The following is a 25777-nucleotide window of genomic DNA, read 5'->3' on the forward strand; positions in this document are numbered from 1 at the left end:
TTCATGTTAGGCGCGCAACTAAACACCATCTAATAATTTTTGCCACAATGGCAGTGACGGAAATTTTATTAAGTATTTTTCTCGCGCTTGTCGCTGGCGTCTTTTATATTACACGTCGCAATTTGACTTACTGGCAAAGGAAAGGCATCCCTTGTGATCCGCCAGATTGGCTATTTGGTAATCTTAAGGGTTTGATGAAAACAGTCAGCTTTGCCGAAGCTTTCACAAGAATCTATAAGCATCATCTGGGTACGGGTCCTTTTTGTGGTTTTTACTTCTTTCAAAGGCCAGCCGTTATGGTTTTGTCCCCCGATTTGACAAAACAAGTGCTGATTAAGGACTTTAGTAATTTCGTTGATCGCGGTAATTTCAGCAATCCAAAAGATGATCCACTCTCTGGACATTTGTTTGCGCTTGATAGCCAAAAGTGGCGTGTTATGCGCAACAAACTATCGCCCACTTTTACCTCCGGCCAAATGAAATACATGTTTCCCACGGTGACTGCGGTAGCTGAGCGATTCGTGGAAACCTTAGACGGTGAGCTCGCAAAGAGCAACGTTATCGAGATTAAAGACATCATGGCGCGTTTCACCACCGATGTGATTGGATCGTGCGCTTTTGGCATTGAATGCAACAGTCTGAAGGATCCGGATGCCATATTTCGTAGAATGGGACGTAGCGTTCTCACTAATCGTCGGCATTCGAACTTCGTTAATAGCTTAATTCACGCGGCGCCGAAATTGGCTCGTAAGCTGCACGTGCGTATATTTCCAGATGAAATTACCAATTTCTTTATAAATATTGTACGCGAGGCTGTGGAATACAGGGAGAAGAACAATGTGCATCGGAAGGACTTTTTGAACATACTGATGGAATTGAATAAAGGAAAGTTGAAATTCGCTGATAAAATGGATGAGAAGGGTCTAACCGTCGAGGAAATGGCGGCACAGTCGTTTGTATTCTTTGTAGGTGGCTTTGAGACATCGTCGTCGACACTGTCATTCATGTTGTATGAGCTCGCGCAGAATTTGGCGATTCAGCGGCGCATGCGCGAAGAAATCACGGAGACGCTAGCGCAATACGACAACGAGGTAACATACGAATGCATCAATTCAATGCCGTACATGAAGCAAGTCATTGCAGGTAGGATTAATAAAAATTTTGGAACCTTTAACAGTAAGTCAATTGGTGTGTATGTATGTATTGCTTATTGCAGAGACGCTACGCATCTATCCAATTTTACCGCATCTCCAACGTGTGGCTCTGAAGGATTACGTTGTGCCTGACCAGCCGAATTACGTGATCGAAAAGGGCATGACCGTATATATACCAGTCATGGGTATACACCACAATCCTGAAATTTATCCCGAGCCAGAGAAGTTCAACCCGGATCGTTTTTCTCCAGAAGTGAAGGAGTCCCGGGACGCCATCAATTGGCTGCCATTCGGCGATGGTTCACGCAATTGTATTGGTATGCGATTTGCACAAATGCAGATGCGCGTCGCCTTAATTTACCTGCTGCGTAATTTCGAGTTTTCTACTTGCGAGTTAACAGAAATCCCCTTGCAAATGAATCCAAAGCAGTTTTTGACATCCAGCACAAATGGAATATACTTGCAACTGAAGCGTGTTTGAGTCAATTAAAGTTTTTTTTTTTTTATTGTTATTAAAAACTGCGAAAAGCCAAATATGTACATGAAAAGGAGCCAAGTTTGTTTTAAATTGCCACTCAGAATCAACTGATAAATATTATTCACAAAACCCTATAATTAAGTAATTTGTGAGGGTTTACATAGAAATATATGTATGTGTTAAAATTATATTATATGCTGAAAATGTTTGTATAATTAATTTAATTGTTTCGATCCGACAAAAACAAGTACATATAATAAGTGTGTGTAGTTGTATATCCCAACCTTGTAATTTGTTAAACTTGCAAGCTGCTTACTCGCAATATGAGCGCTTTGAACACAGTGTGCTACTTCGATGGCCTTAAGCTGCATTAAATAAAATATAAAAAAAGTTAAATTAAATAAAATAAAAAAAAACAAGTAATTAAACAATTTTTTAAGACAAGCTTTTCTAAAGTTTCGTGGGGGTATTTCTTTCCTTTTAAGTAATGTAACTCTTAAATACGAACCATGTCGGAGCATAAACATGGAAGTTTCAAAGATCTCGACACCTAGTGGATTAATTCACCTTTCATATTGCACTGTCATCGGGTTTTGAGCTAATTTTAAATTTATAAGTCTCTAGCTCATAAGAAAGTTGGTTAAAAGTTGATTCCAAGATTGCATTACACACAGGTGAAACTTAATAAAAGCTTATGATATTTTATTTTTAAAACATACAAATCTGGCCCCAAATTTTCTTTCATCGTGATTTAGATCACTGAAACAACATTCCTTGGTCAGGACGTCCTTGTGCTGCATAGAGCCAACTCAGAAACCAGTATAGTCACGACCGAAAAAATATAATTTTTTTTAAAAAACCGCCTAAAAATTAACGGAAGCAGTTGTTTGAATATAGTCGTATTTAGGCTTATATTACCAAGCTTGGTAAATTGGTAATCGCAATAAAAAGTAATAGTGCGTTTTTTAGTTAAAAGTTTAAGATTTTGAAGTCCAAGGTTGCTAAGTTGAAAAGCTTTTACAGACGGAGTTCTACGGAACGCATAGTCAAATCAGAGAGGGTTTACTTGATCGCATACACCGATGAATTGTATTCGAAAGTGAATGGTTATATCTCAGAATAGTCCAAGTAATTCAATGCACATAATTAAGTTTACCCTACGAACTCAATCCGACTCGCTAGCACCTGAACTAAGGAGGTTAAAGCTGAACTTAGGCATACTGATCAAGGATACTACACCATCGACAATAAATAACTCGACCACTTTAATTGTAAAACCTATCCTTCATCCAGACCGGCCCTGCCAGGGTCGGAATGGCCCGTCAAAACACAAATCCATTAGGTCTCAATTTTAACATCCCTTTTGTTTTTACCTTTTCTTTTTTTGCTCATATATTTTAAAGGCCCGTACCCAGCTGTATTAGCTAGTCCTAAATACTTCCCGTCAAGTAGCATTTAGCAACATTTTAACAAGCAGCTCCCTCTGCATGCTCTTCCTTGAAGCTCAGATTGCTGACATCTTATGGATCTCAATTTCCAGATTCAGTCAAACTGAGACAATATTCTTCGATAGTTAATCAACAGTTTTGACAACTCCCGTCTCGTGAATGCCGGTAGCGGAGACCAACCACTACCTTTAATATACGAATAGCTCGAGGAGCGTAGTGGGACATGATCTGAATATTAAAGAAGTTCCTACAACTTCTTTTCATATGCTCAACATTAATCCCGTTCGAAGAGAAATTGTTCGCGTCAATTAAAAAGCCTCTGCAGTTTGAAGATTCCAAGTTCGGCACATGCAAACGGTGAGTAAACGACAGTGGCTAGTTTTTCTACCTTTCTGATCGCAAAAACACTTCACCTACCAACTGACGGAAGCGAGCACTTTGGAAGCAACCGCTGACTGGCATTAAAAGCTTTAATACCCAAGCGAATGCACTCGACTGTTTATGCATACTTATATTTATATATGTACATACATATAAAGAATTGATCAATTGCTAAAACTGTAGTAATTTGTGAGTCATATCGAATTCTACCCCAACACTATCGTCTTAAAGTTTAAGTAGAAGCTCTCAATAATTGCCAGTGCAATGCGCAAATTAATGAAGCTTCTCCGCTTTGTTTTGATTTGGCTATGTGCATCGGTGTGAAGTATACTTGCATTCCGGCCAAAGCTTTCGAATATATCCAGTTTGATATACTCATAGAACTTTTATAATATTAGTTCCAAAGTTGCATTCAAACAAAACGATCGACTTGCCGCTTTCTCGCCATCATGTTGCTCACACAAATGTTACTCATCATTCTCTTAGGCCTCGTGGGTTACTTCGCCTACTGGCTACGAAAACGTTTGAACTATTGGCAGGATTTGGGCATACCCTGCAACCAGCCCCACTACTTGTTAGGCAATTTGGTTGGCGTGCAAAAGACGCGCTCGTTTGCGGAAATTGCGCTATCCACTTACAGAAAATTCAAGGGCACTGGCCCGTTCTGCGGCTTCTATTGGCTACAGCGCCCAACGGCTTTTGTGCTCGACACAAGCTTGGCCAAAGCTATACTCATCAAAGATTTTAACAAGTTCACTGATCGCGGCTTCTATACGAACCCAGATGATGACCCACTTACTGGACACCTTTTTTCGTTAGACGGACATAAATGGCGTGTGATGCGCAACAAGCTCTCACCCACATTCACATCGGGTAAGATGAAGCAAATGTTTCCAACTGTTACGCGTGTGGGCGCTGAGTTGGTGAATGTTGTGGCTGCGGCATTGAGTGATGGTTCGACACTTGAGGTGCGAGATTTTCTAGGGCGCTTCACCACCGACGTGATTGGTTCGTGCGCTTTTGGCATCGACTGCAACAGCCTAAAGAATCCTAAGGATCCATTCCGGGAGATGGGTCGGCGTGTATTTATAGATCAGCGTCATAGCCTGGTAGGCATTGCATTTATTATACTCTTTCCAAAATTGTGTCGACGTCTGCATATCAAATTAACACCCGACCACATCACCGAATTTTATATGCGCATCGTGCGCGAGAATATCGAATATCGGGAGAAGAATGGCATTAGACGCAATGATTTCTTTGACATGCTATTGGAGCTGAAGAATAATAAGATGATGAAGACCGAGGATGGTCAGGCGATGACGAATATAACGGTGGAGGAGCTGGCCGCGCAGGCATTCGTATTCTTGGTGGCCGGGTTTGAGACCTCATCGACCACAATGGGCTTCGCCCTGTACGAGTTGGCGCAGCATGAGCATATACAACAGCGTGCACGTGAGGAAGTATGTGAGGTGCTGACGAAGCATAACGGCGAGTTCACCTATGAGTGCATGAAGGAAATGAGCTACTTAAATCAAGTAATATCAGGTAGGTGGGCAACGTATGCTATGTAGTTACTATTGAGAGATGTGCCACTGTAGCATTTGATTTGTCTTGACAGAAACATTGCGGAAGCATACAATAGTGCCGATGCTTACGCGCGAGTGCTTGGAGGACTATCAAGTCGCTGGCTATCCGAAGTACCAGATCAAGAAGGGCATGTTTGTGGTGATACCGGCGGTGGGTATACACTTCGACGAAGACTACTACCCCAATCCGGAAGAGTTCAATCCCGACAACTTCACAGCGGAAAAAGTGGCGCAACGCGACTCCATTGAGTGGCTGCCGTTCGGCGATGGTCCACGCAATTGTATTGGTTTGCGTTTCGGTCTGATGCAGGCGCGCATCGGTTTGGCGTACTTGCTGAAGAATTTCAAATTCGATGTTTGTGAAAAAACCCAAATTCCGATACAGTACAACAAGAAGACATTCATTTCGATGGCAGAGAGTGACGTTTACTTGCGAGTGGAAAAAGTTGTAGAGTGAATTTGACGGACTAATGTCTGAGATTGTGTAAGAGATTAATGTTTATTTGAATTAAAATAATCTAAAACACATATGTATATTTTTTAAGTAAAATAAATTAAAATGTATGGTTAATTCTTTTAATGAGAATACTTATCCTTTATGCTCAGTTGCGAAATGTCTTTCTCAATTTTATCGGCTAACCAAAGCGTTCAATGTGTTCACAATTTCTCATAAATTCTATTTACGTTCTTTGGACTTTGTTTCCAAATTTGCTTTAGTCCAGCGGCTTTAAAAAAACAAATATTTCATCGCAAATACTTTTGTGAACAGCAATTTGTTTACTTTGAATTGTAAATAATATTTTGTTTTGATTGTAAACAAGTTTTTGCTTGCATCTCCATATGTGCTGGCTGCTGTGCTTTTAATCTCTCGCCATATTGTATTATTTGTAGGTATTTACGAAAATATGTACACATGTACATACAGTCAGCGTCAAAAATATGCATACTCTGAGGTTTCGACTATTTTATTTATTTATATTTTCCATACTCAAGGTTTTTTATCTTTTTTTTATAAAAATATAGTTCACTGAACAAAAAAAAGACTTCAAGAATATTTTTTTTTTTTTAATTTCTTACAGAATTCGGGAAGCAGTAGAATTTTGAGTAAGTAATTTTGTAGTCCATTAAAATTTAAAACATTAATGTGCAAGTTTCAAGTCGCTTAAAATTACCATCGGTTTCCGAGAATTCTGAATTCAAAAATTGAAAATTTCGATGATTTTTTTTCTGAAATCGAAATTTTCCCGAGTTTGAGATGGCGATTTTGCAGTGCAATAAATAATAATAAAAAAAAAAAATAAGAAAAATTTGGAATGGAATGCAGGGATTGCATATTTTTGACGCTGACTGTATGTGTGCGTCTACAGATGCTTTCGTTCTATGAAAAAAGTGGTTTGTTTTGATGATTTAAGCTCTAGTCAGTTTTGCTCATTCTCTGTTCTCTCAGTTGTTGGTCGTGAACTTACAAACTCATTTGCACTCTTTGAAAATGTTGCGGGAAAATTAAAAAAAAAAAAAATCACTGCACTGAAATTTTTTTCGACGAGTACTTTGGTGATAAGTTTTAAGTGGGTTGCAATGTCTTAAATTAAAAAAAAAATAAAGTGGTTATAATGATAATAATAATAGACTGGCGTTTACACAGTATGTTAGTGTTTGGCCGAGCTTCTCCTCCGATGTGTGGCGTGGCTTTGTGGCCTTGACCTTGTCACAGTTTTACCCTGACTCCGATCGGCGATTGCATTTTTATGAGAAGCTGTTTTTCAAGACAGTGGGGCAACCGCTATTAGAATTTATTTTTGTTGTTTATTTGATGTTGGTCGGAAACTGGCCTCAAAGCCAGGTAATGCGAAATGGTAGCGCGCACTGCTAACCACTACACCACAGCGGCCGTGTGTTTATGATTGGCCATCAGAAAATCCCACAAGAGAAATTCCAGGGAGCTTAAATCGTATGTCTCATTTGTGCTGCATGTCCGTCGTGGCATCCGCTAGGTGGCACAAATCGTCATCCAACTGAATCGCACGTCATTCACGTCCATATAGGGATGCAAACGATGCATCGATATTTTTGAAACATCGATAATATCGGTTCAAAATTCGATGTTTGCCATCGATGTTTACAATTTCCTAAAATCGCTAAATTGACGATACATCGATGCCAGTTTCAGCGATGTTTTAACATCGACTTTAGTGTGATTCAGACTTGAATTCAACTTACCCATTATCCTCCTAAAATTTTTTGACTGGCCATGAATTTTATTACTTATTCTTTTGGGGAAAATTCAGAAATTCCGTGTATACTCTAATCTTTCGATATTAAAAATGCGTACATAATCATTAAAAAAGGACCGGGTTCCCGTTAAAATTTCAACGAAATTGTGGCTTGGAACTTTAGGTTCAGCGAACTTACGACGGCATGCATTTTTATTATATTTATAGGAAGGGCAAAGGAATGGTAAATAAATACAGGGAAATACATCCATATGTAAGTATTTTTCTAATTGAATTACAGAGAATATAAATTGAAAAGTATTAGATTTTCCTTTCAATGTGACTACAACGTAACAAATTTCGAAACATCGGAAACCATCGATATATCGATGTTTTTCTGGCGATGTATTTTAGCATCGATGTTCATTTGTCCGATGCATCGAGACATCGATGTATCGATGTTACTCCCCAAAATTTGCATCCCTACGTCCATATAATTAAATTTGGGTCAAAGTAAAGCAGTTGCCCTGCGCGTAGATGGTTTTGTAAAATCTATGGACCAATGACGCAATTGTCCTTGAATCCACAGCAAACAGAAAATGTGTGTTAATACATTGATACCAGCTGTACCCGATTCTATAAACAATCTATGAAATTGAAAATGAAAAACGTGGGGCGCATGTAATACACTTGAATTGATATGAAAAGTAAGATATGTATGTATGTATGTGGGTATATGAATAACGACCGCTTAAAATCGATTTCAAAGTTCTACTTTCGCTGTAGAAATTTTAGGTCTACGTTATGTAGTTTGACTATTGTCAATTAAATCGAATGCTTTGTATTGCATGCGCTCCACGTTTTTCATTTTCAATTTCATAGATTGTTTATAATGACTTTTGCTAAAATTTCAAAATCAAAAGTTATCAAAACAAATTCTATGGGACTGAGAAGTATTATTTTCTACTTTTTAGTCCATTTATAAAAGCGTTGTATATTAAAAAGTTTTTTTTATATTATTTATTTCTGCTAAAGAGATAGAGTATATTCGATTAAGAATGTCCACGATTTAGCTTTCCCTGATTCCATATATACACATTTGATGTTGCCTTTTTTTGCCTTTTTTAAGATATTTGCCTTTTTTTTGCTTTTTTTAAGATATTTGCCTTTTTTTGCCTTTTCTGCCTTAAAAAAAAAAGATTATAGCATTTAAAAATTTTTTTTTTTAAGATTAAAAAATATACACATGCCCATGCGGCTTATAGAAGCGCAGAGACCTCTTGCCAAATTGGTGTTGGAAAAATTCAAAGCCGTTTTCTCAGCTCACGTAGGCTTGGAGATAATAAGGGGTGTGGATAAAATTGTAAAGGGCCAGGAAAACGCCCTTATTCCTGATAATATGAACGTTTTAAACGTTCCATATTTAAATTGGGCTCCACTTGTATCAACTTACGTCGAGCGCACATTTAATACATTCAAGGCTTTTCTTCGCGAAAATCGAATGAAAATGCTGCCAGAAAACTTCGAAATACATCTTGTGGTTCAATGTAACTGCAACTATTCAGATTAAAGTTTAATGAGTTAGAAACTCGAAAGGATAAAATAGTCAAAGATTCAAAGGACAAATTTTTCATATAATGAAACTAGTTCATAGTTTTTCTCTTTTTACTTGTAATATAAACATTTCTAAAATAAATGTATTTATTGATTGTTCTTCGTATTTTCTGTCTTTTTTATTACAAGCTTTTATTTAACTTCACTTGTATGTATGTATGTATGCATGTATCTTTGTATGACCTGGAACTTTGCAGTTAATATTTAACAAACTTCCCGATAAGCTACAGACTTGAAACTTCAAACTTAGCTCAACTCGAGAATAATGCAATATAAAAGATGACTTAATCCGCTAGGTGATGCAGGAGTCGAGATATTTGTAAAACCCGCATTTATAGTCTGATGTGGTTCATATTTAGAACATATATTACTTGTATGAAAATAAATAAATCCACAAAAAATTTTGCCCATAGGAATCACTATATCTAAATATTATTATATACTTTTTAGTTCTTGTTGTAATAGAAGCATGTTTTTAGTTTTTTAACTATAATTTTATTTATTGCCTTAGCTTGCTTTTTTTTGCAATACCTAGTGCCTTTTCCTGCCTTTTTCGCTATTTTATTTTGCCTTCTCCAGTCTATTTCGGTATTTTATTTTGCCTTTTTTATAGGTTTTTAGGTCCTAAAAATCCGTTCCCTGTTCATAACACTAAGAATGTTGGAAAATTAATGTTGGTTATAAATTCTTTTCAGTTCCATATTCATATTGCATATCGAAAATCATTTTCGAACACCCTCCGTAATGTTTATTGGGAAGCAAAAGATTTGCATGCTTTTTTTTTGTAAACTTTCTTATCAACTATGCATTTATAACATTTCTGATAATAACACGGAGAGCTGATTCTTACCGTCATATACATTTATGTGTAGATATAGTGTTTTATACCCAACCTTCCAGCTAATTTGCTTAATCTGCCAAAAAAGGGGACCCAATTGAAAAAAATTAATTAAAAAATATATAAAAAGCTTATTGTTAGAGTTTCCATTTATTATTTTCAGCAATGAACAGGTCCTATAAAAGCTTGTACTTATACACATTAACGCGGCTGGAAATAAATCTCGATTTTGGGCATGCGCCATTTGCTTTCTTCCGTCTAACGGCCGGCAAGGGAAAACTATTGAGGCCCTATACACAAAGTCTGGAAATAAATAGGACACTTGTGGAACAGACCTAACTCTCCGGCGGTGCTCACTCAAAGCAGCCACTGCCAAGTGATTCTGGGCAACTTCCGAATAACCAATCAGAATTCCCATACAGTACCTAATATAAAATGTAAGACTTCGCCAATTTTTGTAATTCTAGAGATATTTAATTTTTGTAAAACACACTTAGCACCCTGATAGTTTACTATTGCACGCAGTCGCTTGCCAGAGCATTTTCTGCAGGTGACAAGGAAAGCTTGTCAGGAATATCTAGCCAACCAACAGGATCAGTTGCCTAAGTTAAGGTGTTGAATATTTCAGCCAGTATAGGAACTTAGAGAGATCACTTTTTTCTAGAGAATGTTTCCAGTTGCTGAAATGAAAATGTCTGATGAGTTCTTCTATGCTCCAGCCAGTCTAACCTCTGGTACAAAAAGTTTAGCATCGGATGACATGGCGATATCAAGAAAACTCTTGTCAGAAAAAACTTTCCCGATATATGATTGTGAACTCCAGGTAGGTTTTTGTAGGACCCAGCCAGTCCAGGCACTGCCGAAGAGTAAGTACCTTAGCTTGGAAAATCTTCCCAGTACCAAAAGACCAAATGAAATTAGCTCAAAAACGGACTATTATTCCTGAACCAGTCCAGGCTCTAAGAAGACAAACTTGTTTCAGGTGCATGTTACCGCATAACTTTGAACCACGTCAAACGATTTCGATAAGTTTTTTTTTGCGTCGGAAAGGTAGTGTCTCAGAGGTGGTCCCATACTAATCTGGTTTAGATCCGATCATTGGATCATGAAATATATATATTTTTTTAAGTCGTTTTTTTTTTTTGCTAAAAATTACTTGTTAGTCACTACATTCGTATGCACTGATGCTTGCCTATAAACGCTGTTGTTTTTTAATAAATTTATATTCAGTTTATTAAAGGAAGAATTTTCCTACGAGGGAATCAAATACGTTGAACAGAGCTGCCGCATAATTATCTACATACATAGGTATGCGTTAGTGACTGCAATTTGAAATCGTAACTCATCAAGTATGAATGCATAGTCATTACTTTATTAGATAGTTAGCATAAATTAGGTGGAGTTCTCTCTTAGTAATTGATAAAAATTAGCTACCCGTACGCGCTCACTTGCAATATCAAATTCTAATACCCTTGTGCATAACCGCGCTCGGGTATAAAAAGCTTTTGCCAACATCTCGACTTAGGCAGCTGTAATGTTTTTGCTTTAGTTTAGTTAGCGAAACGCTCTGATATTTAACGATTCAGTGAGCTGCGCGGTCTGCGCACAGTTTTAAAGTTTTGCGTTTCGACAAATAATTCAAACACAACACAGACAAGTAATTAATATGTCTGTCACTCAAATTCTGCTAGCCATCCTGCTCGCCCTGCTCAGCTACATTGCCTACTGGTTGCGGCAACGCTTCATGTATTGGGAGGTGCGTGGCATTGCCTACGAGAAGCCACATTATTTGTTGGGTAATTTGGATGGCATTCACACGAAACGCTCATTTCTGGAAGTTTGGTTGACCACCTATAAGAAATTTAAGGGCACCGGCCCATTTTGCGGCTTCTTTTGGTTTCAGCGTCCCGCAGCCTTTATACTCGATACAAAGTTGGCCAAAGCTATCCTAATTAAAGACTTCAACAATTTTGTTGATCGCGGTTTTTATACAAATCCCGAGGATGATCCACTTACCGGCCAACTTTTCTTACTGGATGGCCATAGATGGCGTACTATGCGCAATAAGCTATCGCCCACATTCACGTCTGGCAAAATGAAGTACATGTTTCCAACTGTGTTGCGAGTGGGCGAAGAGTTTGTGCGTGTTGTGGCCGCAGACATAGAGAAGGATGCGGTGCTGGAGATACGAGACTACTTGGCGCGTTTCACTACTGACGTCATAGGCACTTGCGCCTTCGGCATTGAGGTGAATAGTTTAAAAAATCCCAGTGATGAGTTTCGTGTAATGGGTAAACGCGTATTCACTGATCTCCGTTACGGGCGCATTGGTCTGGCTTTAATCCAAAGCTTCCCTAAAATGTGCCAAAGATTGCATATCAAGAGTACCCCTGACCACATAACCGACTTCTACATGGGCCTCGTGCGCGAAAATATTGAATACCGCGAGAAAAATAATATCAGGCGCAATGATTTCTTCGATATGTTGTTGGATTTGAAGAACAACAAGATGCTTAAAACGGAAGACGGTCAGATGATGACGAATATAACCGTTGAGGAGATAACTGCGCAAGCATTCGTTTTCTTGGTGGCCGGTTTTGAGACCTCGTCGACAACAATGAGCTTCGCGCTGTACGAGTTGGCCCAACACGAGGACATACAACAGCGCGTGCGCGATGAGATTACAGCGGCTTTGGAGCGTCACAATGGTGAGTTCACCTACGATTGCATGAGGGAAATGACATACTTAAACCAGGTGATTTCGGGTAAGTCGACTAATAGCCGGAGTCGAAATATTTTTAATCATAATTTCTTGAATTGCTCATGCAGAGACGCTTCGCCTGTACACTGTGCTACCTGTGCTGAACCGTGAGTGCATGGAGGAGTATGCGGTGCCTGGCAACCCAAAATATGTCATCGCAAAGGGCATGCAGGTGGTTATACCGGCCGCTGCATATCATCGTGACCCAGAGCTGTATCCCAACCCGAATTCTTTCGACCCGGACAACTTCTCTCCCGAAAAGGTGGCTCACCGCGACGGTGTTGAGTGGTTGCCGTTTGGCGAGGGGCCACGCAATTGCATTGGCATGCGTTTTGGACAAATGCAAGCACGTATTGGGTTAGCTTTGTTGTTGAAGAACTTTAAATTTTCCGTGGACGGAAAAACTCCGATTCCGATGACCTACGACAAAGTCAACTTCTTAGTACAATCCGAGCATGGAATTTGTTTATATGTTGAGAAAATTTGAGCGGGATTTTATGAGCTTTAAAATATACGTCGTTATTTGATTCATGATTTTTTTTTAGAAACCAAAATTAGATTTTAAATAAAGTATATGTTTCTTGTCATGCTCCTACTTTGGCATTTCTTATCCTCATAAAAGCTGGACTCTTTACTGTTCATTTTTATTACTGCAGCTTCTACAGAATTTATTGTAGACTACACTCAGCCTTCTGGCGTGATTGCCAACCGGCTAATGCCGAGTAAGAACCGCTACTAACCTTGCAACGCCAGGGGATTGTACACAGACCACATAAGTTGGCTATACCAGAGGTTTTGGAGAATACCTTTTCCGTATATAGTCCGACCATTGGAAGAAACTAACGGTACTCGTCAATTTTTATACGACAATTGAAGTCGGCTTTGTTTTTTGCTTAAAAATTACTTGTTTTTACTAAAAGTCAACCAGACCGAGAAAAGCAAAAGGTAACCAATAAACCTCAATATTAATAGCCGACAGGGTTTGCATACTTATAGGAACTTACTGCCATCCTTATAAAAATTGAAATACATGCACTTATTTTTATTTAAAAAAAAAAACGACAACAGAAATATCCCCACTCTTTTATGTAGTATTTTAGATAATATTAACTGTTCGCTCGCTCTTACTATCTGCTCAAGCGTTAAAAAGCTTCATCAGACTGTTTTAAATAGCTGCTTGTGCCTTATCGTACTTAGTAGTTCACTCGCTGCTTGTTGCAGCTGCATTTAATTTTATTGTTTGTGAACAAATTAAAAATAAAGTCTAAGAATTTTCAAATTTCTTCACGCTACTGAAATGTTGCTAACACAAGTTCTGGTAAGCATTGTGCTGTGCCTGCTGGTCTACTTCTGGTACCGTTTTCGCCAAATAAGGACCTACTGGCAGCGACATGGTATTCCTGGCGAGGGACTAGACACCTCCATGCGCGGTTTGGGCAAGCAACGCTCCTTTGTTGACATATGGCTGGATACATATAGAAAGTTCAAAGGCACTGGCCCCTTTTGTGGCTTCTATTGGGGTGCAGGCCCAGCTGCTTTTGTATTGACACCAGATTTAGCTAAACTGGTGCTGATTAAAGATTTTAACAAATTCACGGATCGCGGATTTTACCACAACCCAAAGCACGATCCCCTCTCGGGCCAGCTGTTCATGTTGGATGGCCACAAATGGCGGAGTATGCGAAATAAGCTGTCGCCTGCATTCACCTCCGGCAAAATGAAGATGATGTTTCCGACTATTGTCAAAATCGCTGAAGAGCTTACAAATTTACTAGCTGATGTGCAAAAGCAGGACGCTGTAATCGAAATGAAAGATTTGATGGCACGCTTTACCACCGATGTGATTGGAACCTGTGCTTTTGGCGTGGAGTGTAATAGTTTGAAGGATCCCAATTCGGAGTTCCGTGTGATGGGTCGCAAGGCAGTGACGGATCAGCGACTAGGGCCGCGAACGCGCGCTTTCATCAACACCTTCCCGAACGTGGCAAGATTTTTGGGCATAAAAACTATACCCGACCACATTTCCAAATTCTACATGGGTATCGTGCGCGAAAATATCGAATACCGTGAGAAGAATGGCATTAGACGCAATGATTTCTTCGATATGTTGCTGGATCTGAAGAATAAAAAGTTGCTGAAGTCAGAAGATGGTGAGGAGGTGAGTATTACTGTTGGGGAACTGGCGGCGCAGGCGTATTTGTTCTTGATAGCCGGTTTTGAGACGTCGTCGACGACACTGAGCTTCGCACTGTACGAGCTGGCACAGCACGAAGACGTACAACAGAGGGCGCGAGACGAAATTTTGGAGGTGATGGCTCGTCACGGCGACAAACTGACCTACGAGTGTATGAGCGAAATGGTCTATTTGAACCAGATAATATCAGGTAGGCCTTAGATTTTTATTCTGTTTAGCTGAAGGCAAGAACCCCATTATAATTTTTACTTTTAATTGTATTATAAATTGCAGAGACTTTACGTTTATACACTGTGCTGCCAATATTGAATCGCCAATGCCTGGAAGACTATCCTGTGCCTGGCTTTCCGAAGTATGTCATTAAGCGGAATATGCGCGTGTTGATACCCGCTGGCGCTATGCATCGCGATCCCGATCTATATACCAACCCGGATAAATTCGATCCCGAACATTTTTCGCCGGAAAAGGTAGCGCAACGCGATGTCATTGAGTTTTTACCCTTCGGTGAAGGGCCACGCAATTGCATTGGGATGCGGTTTGGCCAGATGCAGGCGCGTGTCGGTTTAGCATGTCTGCTGAGCAATTTCAAGTTTATTGTGTGTGACAAGACGCCAATACCGATGGTGCTCAATAAGAGCAGCTTCCTAGTGAGCTCTCAAGATGGCATTTACCTGCAAGTGGATAAGTTGTGATATGGCTAGGCGAGTTTGTTATATTTTTTGTTGAAATTGCTATCAATGTGTATTGCAAAACACACATACGTTGTGGCATAAAACAGTTATTGAAAACTTATTTAGGATAAAACTGTATATTTACACAAATTTAAACACTTAAATAAAGGCAGACTAAGTTTGGTTTATTAATTACGGGACTTTTTACTTTCACAGATATATATGTATGATAATAGAAATGGTATTTGAATATGTACGCTCTTAAAAAATAATTTTTCTAGGGTCGAAAAGTATGCTGGTGCGGCGTGTTAATTGTTTGTAGGTCTTACCGACGTCCTTCACGATGTCTACCCATATTTTTGGGCGTTGTCTTTAACTTTATATTTATTGCTTAGCCAGGCGGCACTAAATGTCCTAGACTCATTTTGAACGGCATCAAGGCTTGCGGGCAGTTGTAAAACTCCCACCCAGGAGCCCACAAAAAGTAATGCTGCGGTGCGTCTGTGGGCATTAAGTGTTTGTGGGCAACGAAAGGCTGGCTGCTTTCCAAAACGTGGAGCCCAAAAACGCATTGCAGTACAACTTAGGAGCTGGGAGGAATCTCAGATTGGTACACACTGTCGAAATTCAAAGGGTGTGAGACAATGAAAGAAATTCATGACGCCTTCCAGGAGGAACTCCAAAAGACTCTTAATTTTTTAAGTAGCCTAAGGTTAGAGGGATTCTACATAGAGCTTAGCACAATAGATCTTTTTAGGGTGCAGCATGAGTTACGAAATACTTAGCGAATACTTAGGCAGCAGTCAACAGGATTCCAAGAACGGGGCTATTTCCTGCAGTGATGAAAATAGAAGTCAGCTGACAGATGGCCAGAAAAAATATGAGGTACAGAGGGATCATTTCACATTGCTTTTGAATGGTGACTCAGGTGGTGAAGTTCGCTCTCCATACGCCCTCCAAAAAAAAAAAAGGCTAGAGGAATTTCCAATATTTATCTCACTTATCAGCTATGACTATGATGTGGACAGGTGTGAGCGTTAAATAAAAATATTTGTACTTTTTTGAAAATCACATAATTACAATTGAAATTTTTTTTTCGACGATCATTAAGATCAGACATAGCTTATCTGCATATTTTCAAGAAGCAACAAGTGGCTCTTAATGCGATAAATGTATACATATAAGTATATGCGCGTGTAGTACTATTGTTTTATGAAGTCAAAGATATTCATATTCCCCAGTTAGATTGCATGCTTGTAAGACCGCTGACTCATAAGAATGTTTTATGGAACGGATGCCCCTAAAGGCCTTTTTTTAACTAGACACACTAATTTATACCTACACATATGTATGCACATATTTAGACACAGGCAATGCTAACAAAAAATTTCACTTTTATTAAGTGCTTTTAAAAAAATCTCTGAAATATTCAAAAGATTATCCCATCCCATCCAAATTTGTAAAAATTAAGAACACTTTAAAAGCTTTATAAATCGAAAATTTGTATGAATAACAAATTTATTTACTCTAGGTTTGTTTCATCATTTAGCTTCTCGCTTCCCAATGGTTTTAGATACCACTCGAACAGACCAGTCCTACTAAACCTTTTGTGCATAAATATATGGACGCTGAATAGGATTTCTTGAACAAGTTTTTCCAAAAGTAACTTTCTCAGCAGTTTCTAATGCGTAGAGTAGCGAACTCTCTGGGTTCGAAGAGGCGGTCTTATATACATACTTATCTACATATCGTCCCGTTTCTACGTTAACCTCGTAACTGTAATAGAAATGTATATACGGGTTAACGCAGAAACGGGACGACATAGTTACTGTATATCGAAAACTTAACAAAACTACAGTTTGAAGATACATTAAAACATCTGAGAGGGTTAAAATTTTACGCTTTGAAGGCGATACTAATTTCATTAACTTTCCAGTCGATCGACATCTAAGCAAGCCGCTACAAATAGAACCACCCTAGTATACAAATGAGTTCTCACTTTTGCATGCATTTGCTTTTTATCTACAGGTGCTTAACGCAGTTTTATCTCTATTTATATTTGTATACATATGCACATATGTGTATTATAAACACAAACATATTTACCAAATATGTATGTGTTTTTGCTACACCCCTGCAGGAAATATATCTAACAATAAGTTAACTTGAAGTTGATTGGGAAGGAACTAAAGGGCACTATTATCTGTATATTTTCTTTGAGGTAAGCTGACTACATATAGTTTTATTTGTAACTAACTATAAGAAGAACAATATATAAAAATGTTTGTTTGTTTAATTATTTACTATCCTGCAGGGAGTGACGTTAGCTTATACAAAATTTTAGTATGTTTCCGTGAACACTAGTGCTAACTATNTGGCCGTCGACCAGTGCTATTAACTGTATATTATGTTCGAAAAAAGCTAACTACTCTTGTGGGGCGATGGCCGGAAAAAAGTCAGACCTGGTTACCTCTGCATTACATGTAAACTAACTTGTAACNTTAACTGTATATTATGTTCGAAAAAAGCTAACTACTCTTGTGGGGCGATGGCCGGGAAAAAGTCAGACCTGGTTACCTCTGCATTACATGTAAACTAACTTGTAACTAACTAATTTTGGACATAAAATATCAATAAATACATTTTGCTAATTTTTTTAATTTCTTTAAATATTCTGCTGTAGGTGGTCCTATATCCGGATTTCGTCAGACATAATTCTGAATTAGAAAAAAGTATTTGTGAAGTTCAGAAAAAAAGTGTATTCAAAGTAAAATTTTGTATCTGGATATTTGGATATAAACTTGTTTAAAGAAAACAAACTCCCGATTAGGGCTGCATGACTCCTTTACCTTTCAACCAGGTTAATTTTATCGAAATGCCGCAAAAATGCTAATTACAAGTGGGTTATATTTTTCAACTGATACTTTTTTTTGCTGGAACAGCTTATGTTTGTAAATATGTGTGTATGTATGTAAGTACAACTGCAATTTCATATCGGCAGTATGATAAATTTTTGGTTTAAGGTATCTAAAGCCACTTTCTTATGTATACCTACGTACATATGTGCATGTAGCAGGGTTATCGCGAATATTCGCATTCGCATTGTAACATTCTATACTCAATGCGGATAAAAAGTATATATGTATATTTACAGCTCGGAAACAAACAGATTTATTTAATTTATGAGATAATTGTCAAACTCTGGACGATAATTGGAAGTCCGACATTCAAGAAACCAGGAAACAGTGCGGGCTATACCCAGAAGGAGACGGTCCGATGCAGTGACCTAGCGAGTAAAAAGAGGCAAAAAACCGTCCGCCATGGAAGCGCCCCATGCCATGGTAGGGTGACCGTTACTCACTGAGGCGACTCGGTGTCAGTGCGGCACCCCAGAAATACAGTCAAAGAACACTGCTATTGATAAGCAGCGAGCCTACCTGCGATTCTCCCTGATCTTATCTAGATACCGTCCTGATAATGCACAGAACATACTGGAGTATCCATTGCCAGTCGGCATCCTCGGTGAGGGTTCAGTGGAGGACAATTTTTTCGCCAACCGAGCAGTTGTTTAGTGGAGCAGGTTTGATTTACGACCCTTTAAGAAACGCGCTGGAACCCGAAAAGGCAGCAACGTTACTTTTTAAAAATATAATGCTCCACATTTTAAATTTCTAATTTACTAATTTTTCCATTTTTTCATTTATTTAAGTTACCTAATTCACTTGCCTAAGTCATTCGCATCCACGGATATATAAAATTCCACACTCGCAACATCCCTAGCAAGCACATATGTATGTATGTATGTAGTATATTTTCGCGAGCGGAGCGCGTATTCAGATTGTCCAGTATATAAATAGCAACGATAAGAGTGTCTCAAGCGTTTACTTAGCAAAATAAACCAGCAGGAAAGTGAATGCATTATACAAATGTATTGAATGAAGAAAAAACATACCCATTTACAGCCGAAAACTGCGGCCAAAATGAGTACTTGAGAAAAAAAACGAAAACTTGAAAAATGGAGGCTTCGATATGACGTTGGTTGTCAATTTAGTATTATTCAATTTGTTCAAATTTGTGTCGATATATTTATTGACCTACATACATACGCATGTGTATGTATATACTCTAAATACACTTATCGGCCGACATATATATGGTCATATCTATCGAAACTTTTAACCTACGTATGTATTCGTGTCATAATTTATCGATTAATATTTATGTCTATTTATCGAGATTTCACCAATAGATTTATTTACCTCTATCGTAATGGTTATATTTTGTTGTGTTGCATGGACTATATTTATCGATAACTTTATCTTACTAACATCGATATACTGAAATACATGTATCGATTTCCTGGTCAATATAATTTTCGATAAATAAATTCTTATATTTTTGTCGATATATTTAGATACTTTGTCGAAATGTTTTCGATACATATATTTGTTTTTATCGTTACGGATACATATGGTTATATTGAATTTATTACATTTATCGGTAACACATTCATACTCATATTCGAGTCCGTATTCGTATTTGCTTTCCTATTTCGTAAGTTAATTTCGATATATGTACATGCATATGTGCTTACCAACACATCTATCGCTACTACTATCGATACATTTATCGTTATCGTTAACGCAATTGTATTTGTTTTCCTATTTGCATATAAAATATCAGCGATCTTACCGACTAACATGACTACGATAATATTGCTTATGTATTTTAAGTTTACAGCGGTTAGAAGATATGCCTTAAAAATAATTTCAATAACGCAGCAGAGCTTTGTTGTACCAATATTTAAGTTAACGCTTCGTTTTCTGCCCAGTGCATTTCAATTTGGATGAATTAATATTACACCAATTCTTCCTTGCCTACAACTCTTCAACTTTCTTTCCGCCATTAAGACGTACTGTTGTTTTTATTTTTAGCATTTTATATTTTCTTTTAATTTCAAAATTATGCAATGATTACAACTCAGAAAACGGTTGCAAAAGTTTATAAATTGGGCTGCCAGAATGTGCAGCGCTCAGTTGTTAAGCGGCGGTGACAATCGAAGAAGCAATGAAATGCCGCATTGAGTGGGAAAACAAAAGCAAAACCAACCGACGGAAGAGTGACACCCAAAATAAAATTAGCCGCAAGACACACCCAGCCAGTAAACGCACCCACTTCGCAATTCACAATGTCAATGACCGCGCTGCTGCTGACGCTCATTGTCATCTTGCTCGCAACGCTGTATATTTTCTTCCATCGTCGCTTCAATTATTGGCGCAGGCTGGGCATAGCACACGACAAGCCAAGCTGGCTGCTCGGCAATTTGGTGGGCGCTCAGCGCACCCTCAGCTTTGCCGACATTAGCCGCAACGTCTATTTGAAGTATAAAGGCACAGGACCATTTTGCGGCTTCTATTTCTTTCAATGCCCGGCAGTGGTGTTGCTGGATATTGAGCTGATAAAAAATGTGCTCATTAGGGACTTTGCAAATTTCGCCGATCGCGGTATGTTCAATAATGAACGCGACGATCCGCTGTCGGGGCATCTATTCCTGCTGGATGGCCACAAGTGGCGCAGTCTGCGTACAAAGCTCTCGTCCACGTTTACCTCGGGCAAGATGAAGCTGATGTTGCCTATGATGATTGAGGTGACGCAGAATTTGGTGGAAGTGATGGGTGAGCAGCTGCTGGAAGACAATGTTGTCGAGCTGAAGGAGATTCTGGCACGCTACACCACGGATATCATCGGCAAAGTGGCCTTCGGCATCGTTTGCAATTCGTTGCGTGATTCCGAAGCGGAGTTTCGCATCATGGGACGACGTTCATTCAGCGAATCGCGTCATGGACAAGTTGTTGGTGGTTTAATGCACAGTTTTCCCGATTTGGCGCGTTGGCTGCGCATGCGCGCGATAAACGACGATGTAATTGAATTCTTTATGCGAATTGTGCGAGAAACTGTCGAGTACCGTGAGAAAAACAACATCAAATGCAACGATTTCATGAGCCTTCTCATCGATTTGCGAAACGACAAAAAGCTGCGTGGCGATAACGGCGAAGAAAAGTGTCTAACGATCGAGGAGATGGCAGCACAGACATTTGTATTCTTCATAGCTGGTTTTGAGACGTCTTCGACTACAATGGCGTTCGCCTTGTACGAGTTGGCACAAAAGCCATCGCTGCAAGAGCGTTTGAGACGCGAGGTTTTGGGGACAATAGCTAAGCACAATAACGAATTCACTTTCGAATGCCTGCAGGATATGAAGTATATGGATCAGGTGGTGTTGGGTGAGTTGGAAGAGCTATTCACTAACAAATTTACTTCGTTTAACATCGTTATTTTCTATACTTTTTTTTCGAACTGCTGCTTTTAGAAACGCTCCGCAAATACAGCGTTGTGCCAATTCTTAACCGTAAAGCTTTGTCCGACTACGCAGTGCCGGGCCATCCAAACTTTGTCATCAAAAAGGGTATGTCAGTGATTATACCAACTGTGGGTATACACTACGATCCGAATATCTATCCAAATCCTGAGCAATGGGATCCAGAACGTTTCACGCAGGAGCAGCGGGATCAGCGTGAAAGCGTTGAGTGGCTGCCGTTCGGCGATGGACCTCGTAATTGTATTGGTAAGCGTTTTGGTGGCATGCAGATTCGCGTCGGCTTAGCGCATTTGCTGTGCAAATATCGCTTTAGTGTGTGCGACAAAACTGAGATACCTTTGAAGATGAACGTGAAATCGTTTTTAATCAGTACGCTTAACGGTATCTACCTGAGAGTGGAGGAAGTGAAATAAAATTGGCAAAATTATGCTTTGGCAGAGGTTGAAGATGTCTTTTTATTTTACAAAGCAAATATGTATATTTAGGTGGTGAGTAAATATAAGTATACAAACGACATTAGCCTTCAGTAATTTCCACGGCTTGTGTTACACCGTGCGAAAAAACCAAATAAATTCAAATACATGAAAAAATCAACCAGGGGCCAAATACAGTGAAATTTATTTTTTTATCGCTGCCGTCAGAGTTGTTTAAGGACTTTGAAATTTTAAGAACATGATTGATTGTTTAAAAAAATTATGAAGAAATAACAAAAATTTTATTTTTTGTTTCCCAAGAACGATAGTTTTTGAAAATTGCCTTTTTGTAAATGTTTTTATCTTAAACCATTTAAAGTTAGAAGGACGAAATTCGAGGATGTGGCGGCGTACGATATTTAAATTTTTCATAAATAAATACTTGAAATTTTTAGGATATTCAAGGATAAAGTTCGAAAAGAATATTCTCAAACGAAAACTGTGCAGAATTTTCTCTTTTATTTGATATCCATGTCTTTAAAAAAAAATCCTGACGTCATATATAAAAACTAAAAACGCAGTTTTACTATATTTGGTACCTAGTTTCGCGAGTACATTGATTCGCTTGTGTATAAAATTTACTGTTTCATGGTTTAATACTTTCAAAATGATTTCTTTCTTTTTTTTAAGAGAAGGAAATATACATACATACATATATATACAATAACAAACTGGTAACTTTTGTTGAATTAAAACTATTTTTAAAACCTAAGTTGAACTTTTTTTTATCGTTATCTGAAATAATTTAACTACAATATTCTTTGCTTCTCTGCGCGTAAGTACACATCGCCCTTGGGCTTCAGTAGCAGACTTGCTCCTTCGTAGACCAACGTTGAGGCAGTACGAGAGCATGTCGAAAATTTGTGCGTTTTGAGCAGTGCCACGAGCCCAATACGGATGAGCAACTGACCAAGACGCATGCCAATACAGTTACGTGGTCCCTCGCCGAAGGGCAGCCAAGCAACCGGATGCTGTTGACGTAGGTTTTCCGTATCGAAACGCTCCGGCATGAATTTCGCCGGTTGCGGGTATATAGCCGGATCATGTTGTATAGCATCGACCGGTATGAGAACTTTAGTGCCGCTGTATATTATAAATCCTGGTTTTCCGGTTTCATAATCCTCGTTTGCAACGCGTTCGAGATACGGATAGATTGGATATTTCCGCAGAGTTTCTGTAAAAATAATAAAAGAAATAGTTAACTCGATTGAGTCCAAATTTCACGGTTTCGCTTATTCCCTACCTGCGATTACCATATCCAGGTACTTCATTTCGGCCAGTGATTCATAGCTCACCTCATTGCCATGTATCGTTAACACCTCCTCAATTTCCTTTCTCAACTTGGTTTGCACATGCTGATTGGCGGCCAACTCGTAAAGCGCGAAGGTCATTGTCACAGAAGTGGTCTCATAACTGGCGCTGAAGAATAATGCGGAATTCGCAACAATTTCCGTGATGCTAAGCCGATTTTCCTCTTGTTTCGCATTCTTCAACTCTATAAGCGCCTGCATGAGGTCATTGCGCTTAATGTTCTGCTCCTCGCGTTGCAGAATCGTCTTGCCTACCCAGTGGGAGTAAAAGTTGTGCACTTCGTCCGTCGTCTGTCTCATTCGCCATCGTTGTGCTTGTCTGGGAAAACACTGCATCAGCGCATGCACAAAGTTATTGTGGCGAGATTTCGAAGACACGTGTGACCTAAACGCACGGAACTCCGTATCCGGACTACTGAGACTATTACACTCCACTCCAAATATGCAGCTGGCAATGGCGTCCGTTGTATAACGCTGAAACAACTCGTACATATCTTGTTCGGCGTCAACGTTTTGCAGGTCGGAAAAAGTTCGCGTTAGCTGCTCGCCTACATTCGCTACGATTGGGAAGATGAGCTGCATCTTGCCGCTTGCAAAGATGGGTGAAAGTTTTTTGCGTAATGCGCGCCACTCTGCTGGTTCCAAGTTCCAAAGATTCTCCGAAATTGCGTCATCTCGTTTGTTGTGGAATAAACCGCGATCGTCGAACTTATGAAAATCTCGTATGAGCACATTACGTGCCAAGTCCAAATCCGTCACAAGTGCGATGGGTTTGACGAGCAAATAAAAGCCACAAAAGGGACCCTCACCGCCTTTATACTTATTGTATGTTTCAAGTAATATTTCGGCGAGTTGGCGCGTGATCGTAAAACCTTTCAGATTTCCAATTATAAAAGCCGGCTGATCGTGTGGTATACCGCGCCGGCGCCAATAGAGCATACGCGAACGTAGCATACCAACAACCATCATGAATAGCGTTAAGATCGCATAGAGCGCTATTATCAAATAGTAAGCCAACATAGCGGCTGTGTGTGTGTGTGTGTGTGTGTGCGTGCCAGAATATGATTTTTAGATTTGAGCAATAGACAGACCGTTTAACCGGCTTGTACGAAGGCCGGTAAGTAACTGAATTTGGGAGTAGGTAAGAGCTCACCAGTTTCGATAGCTCAGCGGCGATGTGGGGTATTGCTATTGTTTGTGATGGAGTGTTGATAAGAGTTGGCAGAGAGTGGGCAGAGAGTGGTCGGGAGCAGTGTGACCAGATGATCGCAAGAGCGAAGCTAAATTCGTTTTTAAAAATGGTTAGAAAAAGTTACGCGCTATGAAAATTTGAAGTTAAAAAGAAGTCAGTATATTCATTATATAAAAACTCAATAAGTTCCGCAAAACCGATTTTTTGTAAACAACCTTTTTAAATCATTCTCATCAAAACACAGCAAAAAGTTTAGTTTAGTATAAGAAAAATTCAAATATTTGAATATTTTCGAAATCAGAGTACACAATTAGTACGCCAACAAATCGAATTGTAAAAATATGGTTGAAAGCGAATTTCTTAGTATCATTTTTTAAAAAGCTAAGAACGTCTGTTCTCAAAGAAATGGACCTTTGCACTGTTATTATAATATTTCCACTGTGAATAGTTGCTTTAGAAATACTAAAGCTTTTTAGTAAGCTTAGGTACTTAATTTTATAGTTTCGGTCCGAATTTTATAATGAATATTTTATGTAAGAAAAGCGCAGAAAAGAGCCACGATGTTCCACTTTAATTTCTGAGGCTATGGCATACAATTATTATATTATATGCTAAATCTAGCCTCAAAAAGGCTAACCTGGTCATACTGGTCGGGTGGCTTGATAAAATATAAAATCTACATATCTATGAGCTTATTAGATAATAACATTTGGCTACGTAATGAAAGCGAAAGCTTCTAACTTATAGTGAGTTGAAGGAATAGTGGCAAGAGGATAGTTGTTAGGAAAAAAATAAAATATAAAATAATAATAATTTTGTCAGAATATCTAAATTGGATTGGATTGGAAGATTAAATATATGTACTAACAGACAATTTCGGCTTCATCGAAATGGTCAGAAATCAAACAGTTCCATAATTTTGTAAAATGACGAAATTATCAGAACTGGCCCAAATTCATATCGGACTAACTTTGAGACTACACCTTTCTAATACAAAATAATAACTGCAATCGGTCTATTAAAAATTGTTCGAAGCGAATATTACACGTTTATGAAATTGGATCGCTTTTCGGCTCGTATCA

At 38.8% G+C, this 25777-nt stretch overlaps 5 protein-coding genes across 5 annotated transcripts; 4 read left to right on the forward strand and 1 right to left on the reverse strand.

Moving 5' to 3' along the window:
- Position 1: 1 nt before the first annotated feature.
- On the forward strand, positions 2-5657 carry LOC108360386 (uncharacterized). The gene is made up of 4 exons (XM_017612646.1): positions 2-1143; positions 1217-1632; positions 3860-5009; positions 5083-5657. Exons 1-4 carry the CDS (start codon positions 48-50, stop codon positions 5505-5507), a joined length of 3087 nt encoding a protein of 1028 aa, XP_017468135.1. The 5' UTR covers positions 2-47; the 3' UTR covers positions 5508-5657.
- A 5540-nt stretch (positions 5658-11197) lies between these two features.
- On the forward strand, positions 11198-13081 carry LOC108360379 (probable cytochrome P450 6a21). The gene is made up of 2 exons (XM_017612638.1): positions 11198-12480; positions 12545-13081. Exons 1-2 carry the CDS (start codon positions 11382-11384, stop codon positions 12961-12963), a joined length of 1518 nt encoding a protein of 505 aa, XP_017468127.1. The 5' UTR covers positions 11198-11381; the 3' UTR covers positions 12964-13081.
- Positions 13082-13637: 556 nt separating this feature from the next.
- On the forward strand, positions 13638-15503 carry LOC108360380 (probable cytochrome P450 6a21). The gene is made up of 2 exons (XM_017612639.1): positions 13638-14860; positions 14944-15503. Exons 1-2 carry the CDS (start codon positions 13774-13776, stop codon positions 15360-15362), a joined length of 1506 nt encoding a protein of 501 aa, XP_017468128.1. The 5' UTR covers positions 13638-13773; the 3' UTR covers positions 15363-15503.
- Positions 15504-20359: 4856 nt separating this feature from the next.
- Positions 20360-22163, forward strand: LOC108360381 (cytochrome P450 6a9-like). The gene is made up of 2 exons (XM_017612641.1): positions 20360-21625; positions 21712-22163. The coding sequence occupies exons 1-2, from the start codon at positions 20530-20532 to the stop codon at positions 22131-22133; spliced, it is 1518 nt and encodes a 505-aa protein (XP_017468130.1). The 5' UTR covers positions 20360-20529; the 3' UTR covers positions 22134-22163.
- A 779-nt stretch (positions 22164-22942) lies between these two features.
- Positions 22943-24610, reverse strand: LOC108360387 (cytochrome P450 6a22-like). The gene is made up of 2 exons (XM_017612647.1): positions 23437-24610; positions 22943-23367 (listed from the first exon to the last, which is right to left on the reverse strand). Exons 1-2 carry the CDS (start codon positions 24521-24523, stop codon positions 22943-22945), a joined length of 1512 nt encoding a protein of 503 aa, XP_017468136.1. The 5' UTR covers positions 24524-24610.
- Between the last annotated feature and the right edge of the window lie 1167 nt (positions 24611-25777).

This window comes from Rhagoletis zephyria, unplaced genomic scaffold (assembly GCF_001687245.7).
Source record: "Rhagoletis zephyria isolate East Lansing unplaced genomic scaffold, Rhagoletis_zephyria_1.1 Rzeph_scaffold_00563, whole genome shotgun sequence".
Lineage (NCBI taxonomy): Eukaryota > Metazoa > Arthropoda > Insecta > Diptera > Tephritidae > Rhagoletis > Rhagoletis zephyria.

Bases quoted from the DNA above. Each gene is read 5' to 3' on its own strand.
- LOC108360381 (XM_017612641.1), top strand. From the start codon at position 20,530: ATGTCAATGACCGCGCTGCTGCTGACGCTCATTGTCATCTTGCTCGCA. The intron at 21,626-21,711 runs GTGAGTTGGAAG...TGCTGCTTTTAG, and splicing joins TATGGATCAGGTGGTGTTGG to AAACGCTCCGCAAATACAGC.
- LOC108360387 (XM_017612647.1), bottom strand. From the start codon at position 24,523: ATGTTGGCTTACTATTTGATAATAGCGCTCTATGCGATCTTAACGCTA. The intron at 23,368-23,436 runs GTAGGGAATAAG...TTATTTTTACAG, and splicing joins CCTGGATATGGTAATCGCAG to AAACTCTGCGGAAATATCCA.
- LOC108360379 (XM_017612638.1), top strand. From the start codon at position 11,382: ATGTCTGTCACTCAAATTCTGCTAGCCATCCTGCTCGCCCTGCTCAGC. The intron at 12,481-12,544 runs GTAAGTCGACTA...TTGCTCATGCAG, and splicing joins CTTAAACCAGGTGATTTCGG to AGACGCTTCGCCTGTACACT.
- LOC108360386 (XM_017612646.1), top strand. From the start codon at position 48: ATGGCAGTGACGGAAATTTTATTAAGTATTTTTCTCGCGCTTGTCGCT. The intron at 1,633-3,859 runs TGAGTCAATTAA...TTATAATATTAG, and splicing joins ACTTGCAACTGAAGCGTGTT to TTCCAAAGTTGCATTCAAAC. The intron at 5,010-5,082 runs GTAGGTGGGCAA...TTGTCTTGACAG, and splicing joins CTTAAATCAAGTAATATCAG to AAACATTGCGGAAGCATACA.
- LOC108360380 (XM_017612639.1), top strand. From the start codon at position 13,774: ATGTTGCTAACACAAGTTCTGGTAAGCATTGTGCTGTGCCTGCTGGTC. The intron at 14,861-14,943 runs GTAGGCCTTAGA...TATAAATTGCAG, and splicing joins TTTGAACCAGATAATATCAG to AGACTTTACGTTTATACACT.